Genomic DNA, 12,578 nt, shown 5'->3' with positions numbered 1-12,578 from the left:
AAGTAACTTCAGTCTAGCACTGGATAAAAGGCACCAGGCACTAAAGGTGAAGGTCCAGAAGACAAGTCGCTGATAGTGGACACCTCCAGTCACGACCAAGCACATCTCTGAAAATGGACAAGGCTCCTGTTCCTGTGGGACATGGTACTCTTGCCAAGGATCCAATACCTCCCGTCAAACCTCGGTCTGTTACCTGGGTATCTTGAAACAGGGTACAACCAGTATGGCACTCTGTCTGTGGGGGACACTCAGTACCTATCTGCAGATTTACACACCTGCGCCAAACGTCCTGAAGACTAAATTAATCTAAACCTGAGGGGTCACAGCCCCCATCTGTGGTTCATCCTGACATTGGCTGACATGCCTGCAGGCACTTCTCTGACTCCCCTGGGCGTCTGGGCCCGCTGTACCCCCACACATGACCCTCGGTCAGAGGTGCATATGGAGTGGGCAGGGTTCAGAGGTGAGGCGGGAGGTGCACAGCTGGTTTCCATCTATCTTCCAGCCACCTGCCGCTGGTGGGGAGTGAAGACGCCCCAGGGAAAGGTGGTCATTCAACCTGAGAAGCTGGCTGTGCGTCCTGGCGCTTGGACGGGCCACGGTGGCCAACAGGTGATTTCCAAACTACAGACATTGCTCCTTTTAGTGGCAAGGCCACAACAGCTGAGAATGGCCTTTTTCTTTCCATTTATTCCTGTAAAATGGGTCAACTGGGCACCACAGCCACCCACATTCTAAACTCTCCAAGAGCGGCAGCAGCGAAGGTGTCACTACCGATGGTAAAAGTAACAACAGCCGGCATTTACCGCGCTCGCCTTCCAGGCGCCTGTCATGCACTAACTCACTCAGTCCTCAGACCAGCCTCGCCTACGGAGTCACACTCTCCCCACTGCAGAGAGCGGTTAGCGGTAGCGAGGTTTACGGATCCTGCCCCAGGCCACGGAGCTGTGTGTGAATCCCAAAGCCTGGCCCCAGAACTGTGCTGAGAACCACGGCTCATCCCTCATCCCGAGGGTGGAGTGATCCAACCAGCTCTGGTCCGAATATCCACTCCCCTCCAGCCCCCAGCCACATGCCTCCAACAAACAAGCACAAGTTAGGGGGTTTAAGAAAGAAAGAAAAAAGAGGGGTGCACGCGCGTGCGCGTGTGTGTGTGTGGTGGATTCCCCCAGCAGGTGCCCCCTCCTTAGAGCTGTGGGAGCCTTCTCCACTGGGCTTGCATTTCCCCAGAAGGTGGGCTCTGCTTCCCAGAGTCAGTTTTAGCCAGTCACCCTTGATTTTCATTTCCTTCAAAGAAAAGTTTACCTTAGAGCAATGGAATCCAAAACAGCACATTTCCTTTACGTTTATTTCTGTTTTAACTATCACATGCATCCTTTGCCGACTTGGAAAAACCTAATTTGATCAAACTTTTAAAACCCAAAGGCTTTATGTCTTTTATCATTCCTTTCTTTCGTAACATTTCTTCCCTTGTTACATAAGCAGGCAGATGTCTAAAACTTGCCCTGAAAGGAGTGAAATAAGCCTCAAATGGATTAAAAACCAGCAAAGCTTTGATCTGCGTAGTGAAATGTCTTGCTCCAGAAGAAGAGGAAAGACACTTCGGCATTTGGTGAATTTCACTCAAAGCCTGACCAAGCTGCCCTGGGAGGCTGCGGAGTTCAAAGCTACAGGGACACTCCTGAGATGCAGCAAAGCCCAGCTATGGCCCTGCTTCTTTCTTGCTGGAAATTTCTACTAATTCAACAAAGGGCAGAGATAAGAAACTGCTAACACATTAGGAAATAGAGCATGTCCACGTATTATTTACTTTCTTTAAGCCTGACTCTGTGGAGGTGTATGTTAGCTGATCATTTACCAGCTTGTTACAAGTCAATCCGTAAAGAGGCAAAGAGCAAAGGGGAGCCCAGAGCCCGCCAGAGCCAGAGGAAGAAAGGCAGGCAACCCCTCGTACACAGATGAGGTGGAGATCCTAGCTAGGTACTCAACACATAAGTAATGTATCTTTAAAATTTCACATGTGGTTAAAAGAACTCTAGCTAAACCATTTGCAAATTATCTTTTCTAGTTTTTACCCTCAGTGTACCAGAAATTAGCCAAATCTAGGAGCACACAGATTTATCAAAGTGTAGACATGATCAAGGGGTTATAGGTGATCTCAGTATGCAGATATTAGGTAGACTTTTGGATCTGCAGATAACACTGCGGTCTTTCTTTGAAATCCACGGAATGCTAAAAATGTGGAAATAGGGGCTCGCTGTCAGCTGAAATATTGCTAAAGAGACGATCAGAGCTGCTAATTGTAGGGATAAAAAAAAAATCTCTTTGTATTTACAACAAATGCATACAACACAGATAATGATGTCACTCAATACGACCCGAGAGCCGTCTGATAGCACACAGAGACAAAAGTAGACGTCATGGTCTCTAAATTAACAAGACACTTACTTCAGCACATATAATCACTCTTGGGAAGTTGTAATTATTTTCTCCCCTACCTTGTTCCTGTGCCTTTTGAGGAATGCCATGCCAGCTCAGGTGGAAAGAGGTACATACGGATAGGGATACTACAGAAAAGAAGTCGACTGCTTCCACGGTGGGGAGGTTTTTCCTGCCTGTTCACAAACTAGTCTGGCCTGCCTGGCTTGAGCCTCTTGTCACCCCACTCCTGTATACGAAATTTTCCATCATGGTCTTTTTAAAACCACATGCCACAAAATACACATAAATCTTTATGTCATAATGATATTTAAACTCCACACATCCTTATTAACTCTTCCTGCCCCAACCCACCAGAGTAGGTGTAAATAATGTGTCTGGAGCGTGTCTTAAAAATCCAATCTGAGCACTTTCCCCCAGCAGAAAGCTGTACTCTCAAAATATTGCTGACAACCTCTGTCTTCATTTTTTAAACACGTACGGAGCACCTACTAGGCACGGGAAGGAAGGCAAGATGTAAAACACGAAGGTCAAAGAATCTGCAACCTAGAGTTGGGGCAAGGCAAAGGCGTGAACGCAGACGGAGGAGCAGCAGCTCCTGGTGAGAGGTGAGGGCTGTGGGGGCACATGTGAGGCTGCGAGCAGCGGGGGCTATTTTCTGAATCACACAAGAGCCCAGAGCCCGCCAATGGGTACATGGGCACATTCGGGCTGGGGCAAAACCGGCAGGGATCCTAGACACTAGAAGAATTACGAAGGGGATCTATTCCTGATCTGTCCCCCGTCAGCTGAAGGCTGTGACTATTAACAACAAAAGACAATCAATGTAAGACAGATCTTAAAACGTCCCTGACCCCCTCCCGCACAAAGCTTTGGTATTCAATCTGCAGTGAGGGACACATTTCGACACTTGTACAAATGGTCAATTCTCTGCTAGAGTTACCTTGGTGATCAACGTAAGGCTTGAAGGCCTGAAGGATTTTTGGCACAGCCACCCCCATGTCAAGTTCCGTCAGAGTTAATTCATTCATAAAGTAGGGGAGCTGGAGGAGAGAAGTAAACAACAAATGAGACGTTAGTTACCTGGTCAATGTTAGAATTCAGCATCTGCTCAGAAGGAGTGAAGGTCAAGGTTTTGGGGACACATTCATCTAACTGAAATTTACTGAGCACAGAATAGCATACTAGGCATCATCCTACCGAGAGAGCTGTGGACAAGTCAGGCAAGGTCTTTGCTTTCACAGGGTTTACGTTGGAGAGGCAGAAACATAAATAAGTAGACAAATAACTTGAGAGAGTGGATTAGTGTTCCAGAGACAGTAAGGCAAGTGGTGGGACAGAGGGAGCCAGGGTGTAGGTCGGGGGTGGCTATTTTTGCCAAGGAAGTCGGTGAAGGCTTCTGTGGAGAGTGGGGAGAGGAGGAGCCAGCCATGCCAGTCAGATTAACAATGCCTGGAGCTGACTAGTGTGGTGGGCAAGTGGACCCCTCTTCAACTACTAGTGGGGAGTTAAGAAATTACTACAGCATTTCTGATAGGCAAACTCACAATTTTTAGTAAAATCCTTGGAAAAAAAGAAAGTCACATCCCTTGACCCAGTGCTGGACATTTTCTGTCTGCCACCCCCCTCCCCTTGCCCCGGGATTTGAGTTCCCTGAGAGGCTGGTCTGTGCAAACCACACGGATGGGCTCTCCAGCCCTCTGGTTTCTGGCGGGGTGTAGCCAGTGGGATACACCAACGGGGAGGGCAGATGGGAGGTACTTGGGGAAGAGTGTTGTCAGGTAGCTGTCCCCTCCCTTCTGTTGAAGGCCACCGCTCCTGTCAGACAGGCAACCTCTCCACACAGCCATGCTGCCCCAAGGTCTGGTAATTGCTCCCTGCTTTTGCCCCTCCAGGGAGTGTTAACAGCGCCCCACCGCTGCCAGCCTTGGGTCCTATCCTATCCTTTTTGGTTTCTCTACATTGGCTCACATATTTATAAATCTCTCCCTTAACATACTCTCCTCTGGTGACGCCACTTGAGTGTGCCATCTGTTTCCTGCTGGGACCCCAACTAATACAGCATCAGTAGGAATCTGCTCTAAAGGAAATAACATAAGTATTAATATCATGTTTAGAAATTCCTACTCTGCCTCCAGACTACGGAATTAATTCATCTGTTTCTTTCACCTGACTTAGGTATGTGTATATATTATTATTTTTTTTTAATCTGTAGTCCATTCCTCATTTCAGTGTAAGATATAAATTACACCTTAATTTTTTTCCCCCAATAGCTCATCAGGCATCTTATTGAACAACCAATACTTTCCCCATTAACCTGTAGCACCACCTTTAAATGTGAGATTCCCACAACACTGGAGCCTGTAATGAGCACCCTGCTTTTCTACCAGCATCAGACTGCTTTTTCAAACAAATATATGCTGAACATTTCCCATAAAACGAGGTAGCTTTTAGCCAGGCATGGATTTAATGCCTATTTTGGCTGGACCTCTTCAGTTGTCAAAGGTATACACTTTGACGATTCCCCAGAGAACTCTCTCTCTGCTTTTCTGCAGGGGTGGTTCGGTTAAAGAGTTATGATGTCTGTGATGAACAAAATGTGACCAAAACAGTACTCAAATGTGCATCTTGAATTGGTGGTTGCTGGATTTGGAAAACGTTTTTCTAAGGCATTGATACTATGTGGTGGCTGGCCTCCCAATCAGCCTACAGAACGCTACTTGGCCAAGAATGTAGCCAAATTCTTGCACTCTTGCCCCAGACTGTCTATTATTATCACTCTAATACCCAGTGAGTCAGGGGCATGCTGGGTTCCTGTGGGAACAGGAGTCTGACACTGACCAAGGGGAGTGAATGCAGAGATGGCATTCCCAGTCTCCTGTCCAACCTCCCAGCCCTCCCACCTTGCACCCTGTGGTCCCTGCAAGGGCAGAGGAGGGATCTGAGACAAAGAAGGGGCTTAGGGACCAGGGACTGGGAAAGACTCAGCAGGGCTGGGCTGAGTTCTAATCACCAGTAGGTAGTACAAGGAAGGGCTCAGCAGGGCCTGGCTTCCTACTTATTCACCTGAGTGCCCAAATCCAAGATTCTAGAACATCTCTAAGCACGCTTCCCCTCCAAATCACAACTGATTTGAATCAAGACTCTCAGGACCAGGCCCTAGCCTGGTCAGCCTCCTTGCTACTCTGCAGGGAAAGGCAATGAAAGGTCACTCCTGCTCTTTTTTAACCAGAAACCCTCTTCTTCCCATCCAAAGGCACCACGGCGAGACAAGAGCTCACTGCATGTTCTTCACCCTCCCAAGTGAACCCAACTGGACATTCAGGTGTATGGAACATTCTCAGGTTGGTGGGAGGAACTGTTGGAAGCTGTCTGCAATAACAACATTTGCTGACACGGGCACAAGAGGCCCCTGAAGACTGAGGGCCCCAAGGCGGTGTTGGGAGGGGCTGGCTGAGGCTAAGAATGTACTTGCTGCTGGGGCAGAAACTCGGCTTGTTTTAAACCATCACTGGGCACCAGATACACACACAGGCTGCTCTTTCACAACATGAGTCATTATCACATGTGAGGGTGACAATCTGAGACCGCAGGGTAAGGGCAGCAAAGAGTTCTCCATAGGTCAGGCCTTCAGGGGAAACCAGGAGACAGGGAGACCTTTGTCACAGCGGACAGCTCGGGCTCCTCTGGCCATTCTGGCTCTTGTATTGGCTGTTAACCACCACTCACTACTAGGTTTCGTTCTTCCCAGAATATTTGGCTATTGGTGATAATAAGAGTCCTTTCGGCAGGGGTGGCGGCGGGTTCAGAACTGGGGTAATATCCTGCTGCCTTTCTCTTTATTCCAGTACATCCAGGGTCTCCTCTGGTCTCGCAGGGCACTCAGGTCAGGGGGAGGTGTGAGGCTGGCAGTGGAGGGAGCACAGCCCCTACTGGCACTACAGGGTCTAGGCCACTTTTCTCCATCCTCACCTTCCAGCACTTCTGACCTCAGTTTTAATCTGCCCACTAAAAAAGCTCGCAGGTCCAACAAAGGGAGAAGAAGAAAATAAAAGACTTTCCCTCAGCTTCTTCTGGGGTGAGAGAACCCACCATTCTCCAAGACGGCAGAGGTTCCATGGACTTCCAGCACCCGAGAGAAGCATGGGACACTGCCCTGCCCCTGTCTGTTTTGGAATGTGTGTAACGGGGACGGAAGCATCCCATCTGGAGTTGAGGCACGCCTGCTTTCTGCCTCCCACTGCCAGGACCCGCAGCCCTCATGCTCAGGAAAGGGCCCATGACAGTCTTTGGGAAAAGAGGAGTGCCAGCCCCGCTTGTGTATCTTGACCCAGGAACTCGTCAAGCTCTCCCTCATTTTCCAGAAAGGGGGAGGCGGTAGAGTGAGCTCCAGCTTGGCTGCTTGTTTGCGAACATGGGAGGGTCGCTGCCACTTCCTGTTCCCCCCTGGACCTGGCTAGCAGAATGGTTTCAACCCTCAATCTACCTGAAAAACAGGCTGACTCACGTCAACTGAGCCCTCCCGAATCCTTGCCCCAAATTCTGCCTCGACATCCGCTCTTCCAGCTCTGATGGCAGCCTCTCCACTTCTGCAGGGGTTAGGAAAGAGATGACACCGGCCTGCAGCCAGCAGAGCTTGCCAGAGCTTGACTGAGCCCTAAGAGGCTTGGTTTGTCACCCAAAGAAATGACAAAAGTCACATCGAAGCTCCTCCAGGCCCACATTTTCCTTCTAATGTAATTTTACCTTACCTCACAGTTTCCTAACCTGGAGTCCTTGAACCCTCTGAAGTCATGGGCAAAATTCTGCATCACTGTGCATTTTTCTAGGGAAAGGATCCATTCATGTCTGTGTCTCAAAGATATCTCTGACCCAGAAGGATCCATGGATTTAAGCTGCTGACTGTACAACTTCATTTGGGGACCAACGGGACTCTTCCTTGGCTGGGTCTTCCCTCGGTCAAAAACTTACTTCTACATAACCTAACTGAGGTCTCTGGGTTGGCAGAGGTAGTATTAAATGAGTCACTTAGTGGCAGTTGTGAGGAATATTTATGCAGCTTAAACTTACTTCCAAGTGGGTCTTGATCAGCACCAGGACTGTTGTTTTTCAGCAGAGAGAGCCCAAAATAAAATACCATCTGGCCAGAAGTAAAGGTCAGGCCCAGACACATTTAGAGTGCCATGCTAACTTTCCCGGCTCTGAGAGGGAGCATGACTTGGGAAAGAGGTCTGTCGTCTGGCACTTTCCTCAGCAGAGATGGTGCGGCCCCCCGACTGTGAGGCTGGGTGGGCTCCAAAGTACAATTTAAGTTCCTTACTAATCTAAAGATAATAGAGGTCTACATAGCAAACCAGCTACAAAAGCTCCCATTTTCCCAAACCAAATTCTGGATTATCACCTAGAATGGATGACAGTGAGGGCAACACAAAGGAAAAAGTAAACAGGAACATTCACTAGGTCCCCAGGTACAGTGAGTCACATGGCCAAGGTCACACCTCAGATATGTTGTTGTTCTCATATGTTATATGCTTTAAACCAAGTTATTCTTCACTTAGGATATAATGACACAAAAACTTCCAAATTAAGAAATGTGAGGCATTGGAAGCCTCTTATGTGGAAAACGATACCTTTATTTTGCTGAGTTTCATTTGGATTTTCTTAGACACCAGATCAGACCAATATTTCTCTCCTAAGAAGTCCCAAAACATTCTTCCGAGCAAGGCGTTCAACCAGGCTTCCTGTTCCTCCTCCTCAGAGGGTGGAGCCTCCGGCAACTGGCAAAAGAAAGGGAACCAAAATTAGCTGGAAAGCAACTGGAGAGCAAGACAGGTGCTTATTTTTACAAAGTCACTGAAGGTCCCTCGCTACAGAGATGGGCGGCCACGGGAGTTGTATTTCTTCCCTACAAATTACAAGTCTCACATTATGTCAGTGCATAGAAAAAGGGAGAAACAAAAGCCACCATCACAGATAAAAACTCCTCTTTGTCTGTTTTCTTTTTTTGCCAGGCTCCTGTGAACGAGCTAGTATTTCATACAATTAGCTCAACCAGACTGCCCTGCCTCCCAAATGAGCATGGTACCCACTTCTGATTAACAGCACCTCCGATCGAATGTCTGCCTAGCTTTCCTCTAGCTCAGGCTCCCTGGACATGCCACCATCAGGCTGGTCTTCCTGAGGCAGCCCCAAAGCCTCCCAGGCCCAGGACTCTTACAGTAGCTGTCAACTCACAGGCCTCCTGGGCGAGGCGCAGGGGGTGCCTGGGCCCTTCACCCAGAGATACTTAATTAAGTGGGTATCAAAACTCCCAGAAGCTCTCTCCCTGATGTAATGAACAGGTGAGGTTGAGAACCTCTGCCTTGGATTAGAGAGAGCCCGTTCTCAGGAATTCTGTGAAAATTCCTACAGCTGTTCTCCTCAATCTCAGCCCAGTGATATGCCCTGGGCCTCACCTCCGCGGGTACAATCTGTCTTAAACATCTAGCACGGCCAGTGTGCAGGGTAGGACACGAGCAAACCTGAGTTAGTCTCCGATTTCCCGGGCTACCCATCAGACGATGGACTCCTGCCCAGAGAGGGCCCGGTGGGGTGAAGCAGGAGACAGAAGCGGGCAGTGACAGCGTGGAGGGTGTGGCGAGGGACCCGGCAGGGCTGATCACCGCTGTCATCCTGCTGCTGCCGCTGACCCCGTGCCAGGCCCCTTGATAAGACTGCTTCTCAGGCTCCTCATTTACGTCTTATAATACCCCAGAAAGATGGAACCTTTACTTCTATTTTAGGGAGGAGGAAACAGACTTGGAACCATGTAGTGTCCTGCCTGAGGCCCCTCGTTTATCAGCACAGCCCGACTCAGAGCCTCCTTCTCCCTGGTCTCCACCTGCTCTGTCCTGAGAGAGGAAGGTGGTGTGACCAGCCCCTGGTGTGACAGACAGTGCCTTATGCTGAGGTCTCTAATTAGACGACAACCTTACAGAAACAATTAGCCTTGAAAGCAAGGACCAAAAAAACCCAAAAAACAAAAAACAAAAAAAACTGAAATGCAGAAATAAGCAAATTGTTTACCCTTTCTCTTCCCTCTGTGGTTTGTACAAGTGCATCTGCCCTGCCCTCACGGGCCGCCTGCAGCCGTAACACACATCAGACACCCTCACCATCTCCATGTGTGTGCTCACGCCAGCGTGATCTGTGATGGGCAGCTGTGTGTCCGGGCCATGGGGACTGTACCCAGGTGGTCTGATGCTCATGGATCTGACCCATGGAGATTTGATAACTTGTGAGTACCCCAAAGGTCTATGGCATGTACCCGTGTGTGATTTTTCTGAAGCCTGGAGTCCGGGGGTCTGAACCGGTCACTGAGCTTGTGCAGGGCCGAGTGGACTGCCCAGCACCCACCTGTCCATTCGTCTTGTTAGAGCATGCGCCGTCTCTCTCTTTGGGGATCTGGGAGTTTGCCTGTGTTTTTTAATCTAATGTTATCGCATATAAGGGAAAATATTTTACATTCTAGGAGTCCTCCAAATTTGGGTGTTTTCACAGGTCTCCCTTATGAATGTTGGTGAGTCTCATCTAAAAAAAAATTAAACTTTGGTTTAAAAAACAATCCATGTTGGTCATTCCATTTCAGAAGACATCTTTCTCCCTCACTCATTTCAATGGCTATACAGCGCCTCTGTGTTCTTCCTAGTGCTGTAATATGTTTTGAAGTTAACCAAGACTTTTTTTTTAAGATTTTAATTTATTTTTTTTTAAAGATTTTATTTATTTATTCGACAGAGAGAGACACAGCGAGAGAGGGAACACAGCAGGGGGAGTGGGAGAGGGAGAAGCAGGCTTCCCGCTGAGCAGGGAGCCTGGTATGGGGCTTGATCCCAGGATCCTGGGATCATGATCTGAGCCACCCAGGCACCCCTAAAGATTTTATTTTATTTTATTTTATTTTTTTTATTTTTATTTTTTATTTTAAAGATTTTATTTATTTATTCGACAGAGATAGAGACAGCCAGCGAGAGAGGGAACACAAGCAGGGGGAGTGGGAGAGGAAGAAGCAGGCTCATAGCGAGGAGCCTGATGTGGGGCTCGATCCCAGAACGCCAGGATCACGCCCTGAGCCGAAGGCAGACGCTTAACCGCTGTGCCACCCAGGCGCCCCCCTAAAGATTTTATTTTTAACCAATCTCTACATCCAACATGCAGATCGAAGTCACAACCCCGACATCAAGAGTCACACACTCCCCCGATGCAGCCAGCTGGGAGCCCCTCACCAAGACACTTCTACCACCAGGTTCTGGATCTAAGAGCAGACGCCTGGGATCACTGGGCACTTGGTCATGCCACAGGTGGTACATGTTTCTTAGAATCACTTTTCTCTCTGCCTGAACATCTGCGCCCCACCCCCCAGGGGGATCTGGTCCAGGTTTCTGAGGTTACATTACAGTCTTTGAGTCACATCAGATTATCTACACAGACTTCCGAGTAAACACAGTGCCCTCCTCCCCCAGGTATTTAGGCAGTGCCAAGTTGTGCCCACACAAGGCAGTGCATGTCTTGCTTAGATTTGCAGGAGACACAAGAGAATCGGTCACTTTCCCTTCTCGGGTGGGGGAGTTTACCCTCTATCAACCTTTCCTTACAGGCCTAGATATTCACAGCAAACAGGTTTAGCACAAAATAGCAAGAAACAAAGGGTATTTCACAATTTCTGTCCAAGCCAAAGGCATATGACGTGGAGACACATTTCTGAAATCACTGACAAGCAGGTTGTTTTGCTTTTCAACGGTTCCTTCTCCAGGCTTCTCTCCACAGACTCAGTGGGAACAAAGAAAAATCCAAGAGCAGCAGAACACCGACAATGCATCAAAGCAGCTTTATGAACAAAATCTGGATTCACGGGGCTACCAGAAAGAACTCACTTCCAATGAATGTCATAAAAATTTAAGAGCTTAAAGACTAAATATGCATAGGGTTCTATGCACACTGCCATTTGCCTGCAGGAAGGAATGTGAGAAGAATATTCATTTCAGCATTTCAATTATACAGGTACATTTAGGTAGGGTACCTTTCTCAAAATGACTTCCAAAAAAAGGCCTGAGAGTCCGACAGCCTGAAGCTGAAGGATGCTATCATGACTGTCTGAGTAGCTCTTGGGGTATAGTTTGTTAAAAGCTAACCTCCAGAGGAAAGTACAAATTTACTTAATTTTTTGGTGTACTCTTTCCTGTAACAAATGGCCAGGAGGCCGAGGCCAAGGCCAGCCCAGCTTTTTTTGTTCCAAAAAGAGCTCCGTGCCTCCGCTCCTAAGGTTTGGTCACACACAATCTGGTGCCACCAGGGTTCCACAAAGGACAGCTGGGTCCAGGAGAAGGCACACCGGAAGACCCTTCCCCCAGGTCTGTTAGCTGTTTCCCCAATTATAAAAACAGTACACACTTATTGCAGAAAACACTCATAATCCCATTATCCAAATATAATCATTTAACACATTTTTCCTCTATTTCCTATTAGTCTTTTTTCAAAATATGTAACTTTTTAGGATATGGAACTTTAAAAAAAAAACAAAGTTGGATCAAATTAACATGGTTTTGTATCTTCTATTTTTTTTTTTTTACAGCTTTATGGAAATATAGTTCACATAACACACAATTCACCCACTTAACGAGTACAATCTATACTTTTTAGCCTATTCACAGGGTTGTGAAGCCATTAATACCATCAACTTTAGAACATTTTAATTACCCCCCCAAAGAAACTCTGTATCTCTTAGCAGTTACTGGCCATTCTTCCCCAACTCCATCCCTGCCACCACTGTCCCCACCACCACCGTCCCTGCCAGTCTCATCTCCACCAACAACAACCCCACCATCACCAGTGCCCCCACCATCAGTCCCAGGCAACCAACCACTAATTTATCTCGGCAAATTCACCTATTCTAGACATTTCATATAAACGGAACCATACAATATGTGTTCTTTCGTGACTGACTTCTCTCATACAGGTTCATTTGTGTCTCTGAGCCCTTTGAGTTTCTCTTGGACTCATGATATCAGAGGCAATATGGACCCTAAGAAATAACCTGGCCCAGTCTTCAGCAGGAAGGATGAACACTACTGACCACATCCAAAGGGTCCACATTTGATGAG

General features: G+C 47.8%; 1 protein-coding gene across 4 annotated transcripts in view; it reads right to left on the bottom strand.

Annotated features, from left to right (window-relative positions):
• TEX2 (testis expressed 2) overlaps positions 1-12,578 on the bottom strand; it is a 100,686-nt gene that overhangs the window by 17,821 nt on the left and 70,287 nt on the right. For all 4 annotated transcript variants that reach the window (XM_045814478.2, XM_087854215.1, XM_045814479.2 and 1 more), the window contains 2 exons: positions 8,070-8,216; positions 3,383-3,482 (listed from right to left, as the gene is read on the bottom strand). In XM_045814478.2, the coding sequence (XP_045670434.1) occupies positions 3,383-3,482; positions 8,070-8,216 (247 nt within the window). The remainder of the gene's footprint in view (positions 1-3,382; positions 3,483-8,069; positions 8,217-12,578) is intronic.

This window comes from Ursus americanus, chromosome 23 (genome assembly GCF_024610735.1).
Source record: "Ursus americanus isolate L20-20 chromosome 23, mUrsAme1.1.p, whole genome shotgun sequence".
Lineage (NCBI taxonomy): Eukaryota > Metazoa > Chordata > Mammalia > Carnivora > Ursidae > Ursus > Ursus americanus.
The sequence above is the reverse complement of the archived record's forward strand: the minus strand, read 5'-3'. Positions and strand labels throughout refer to the sequence as shown.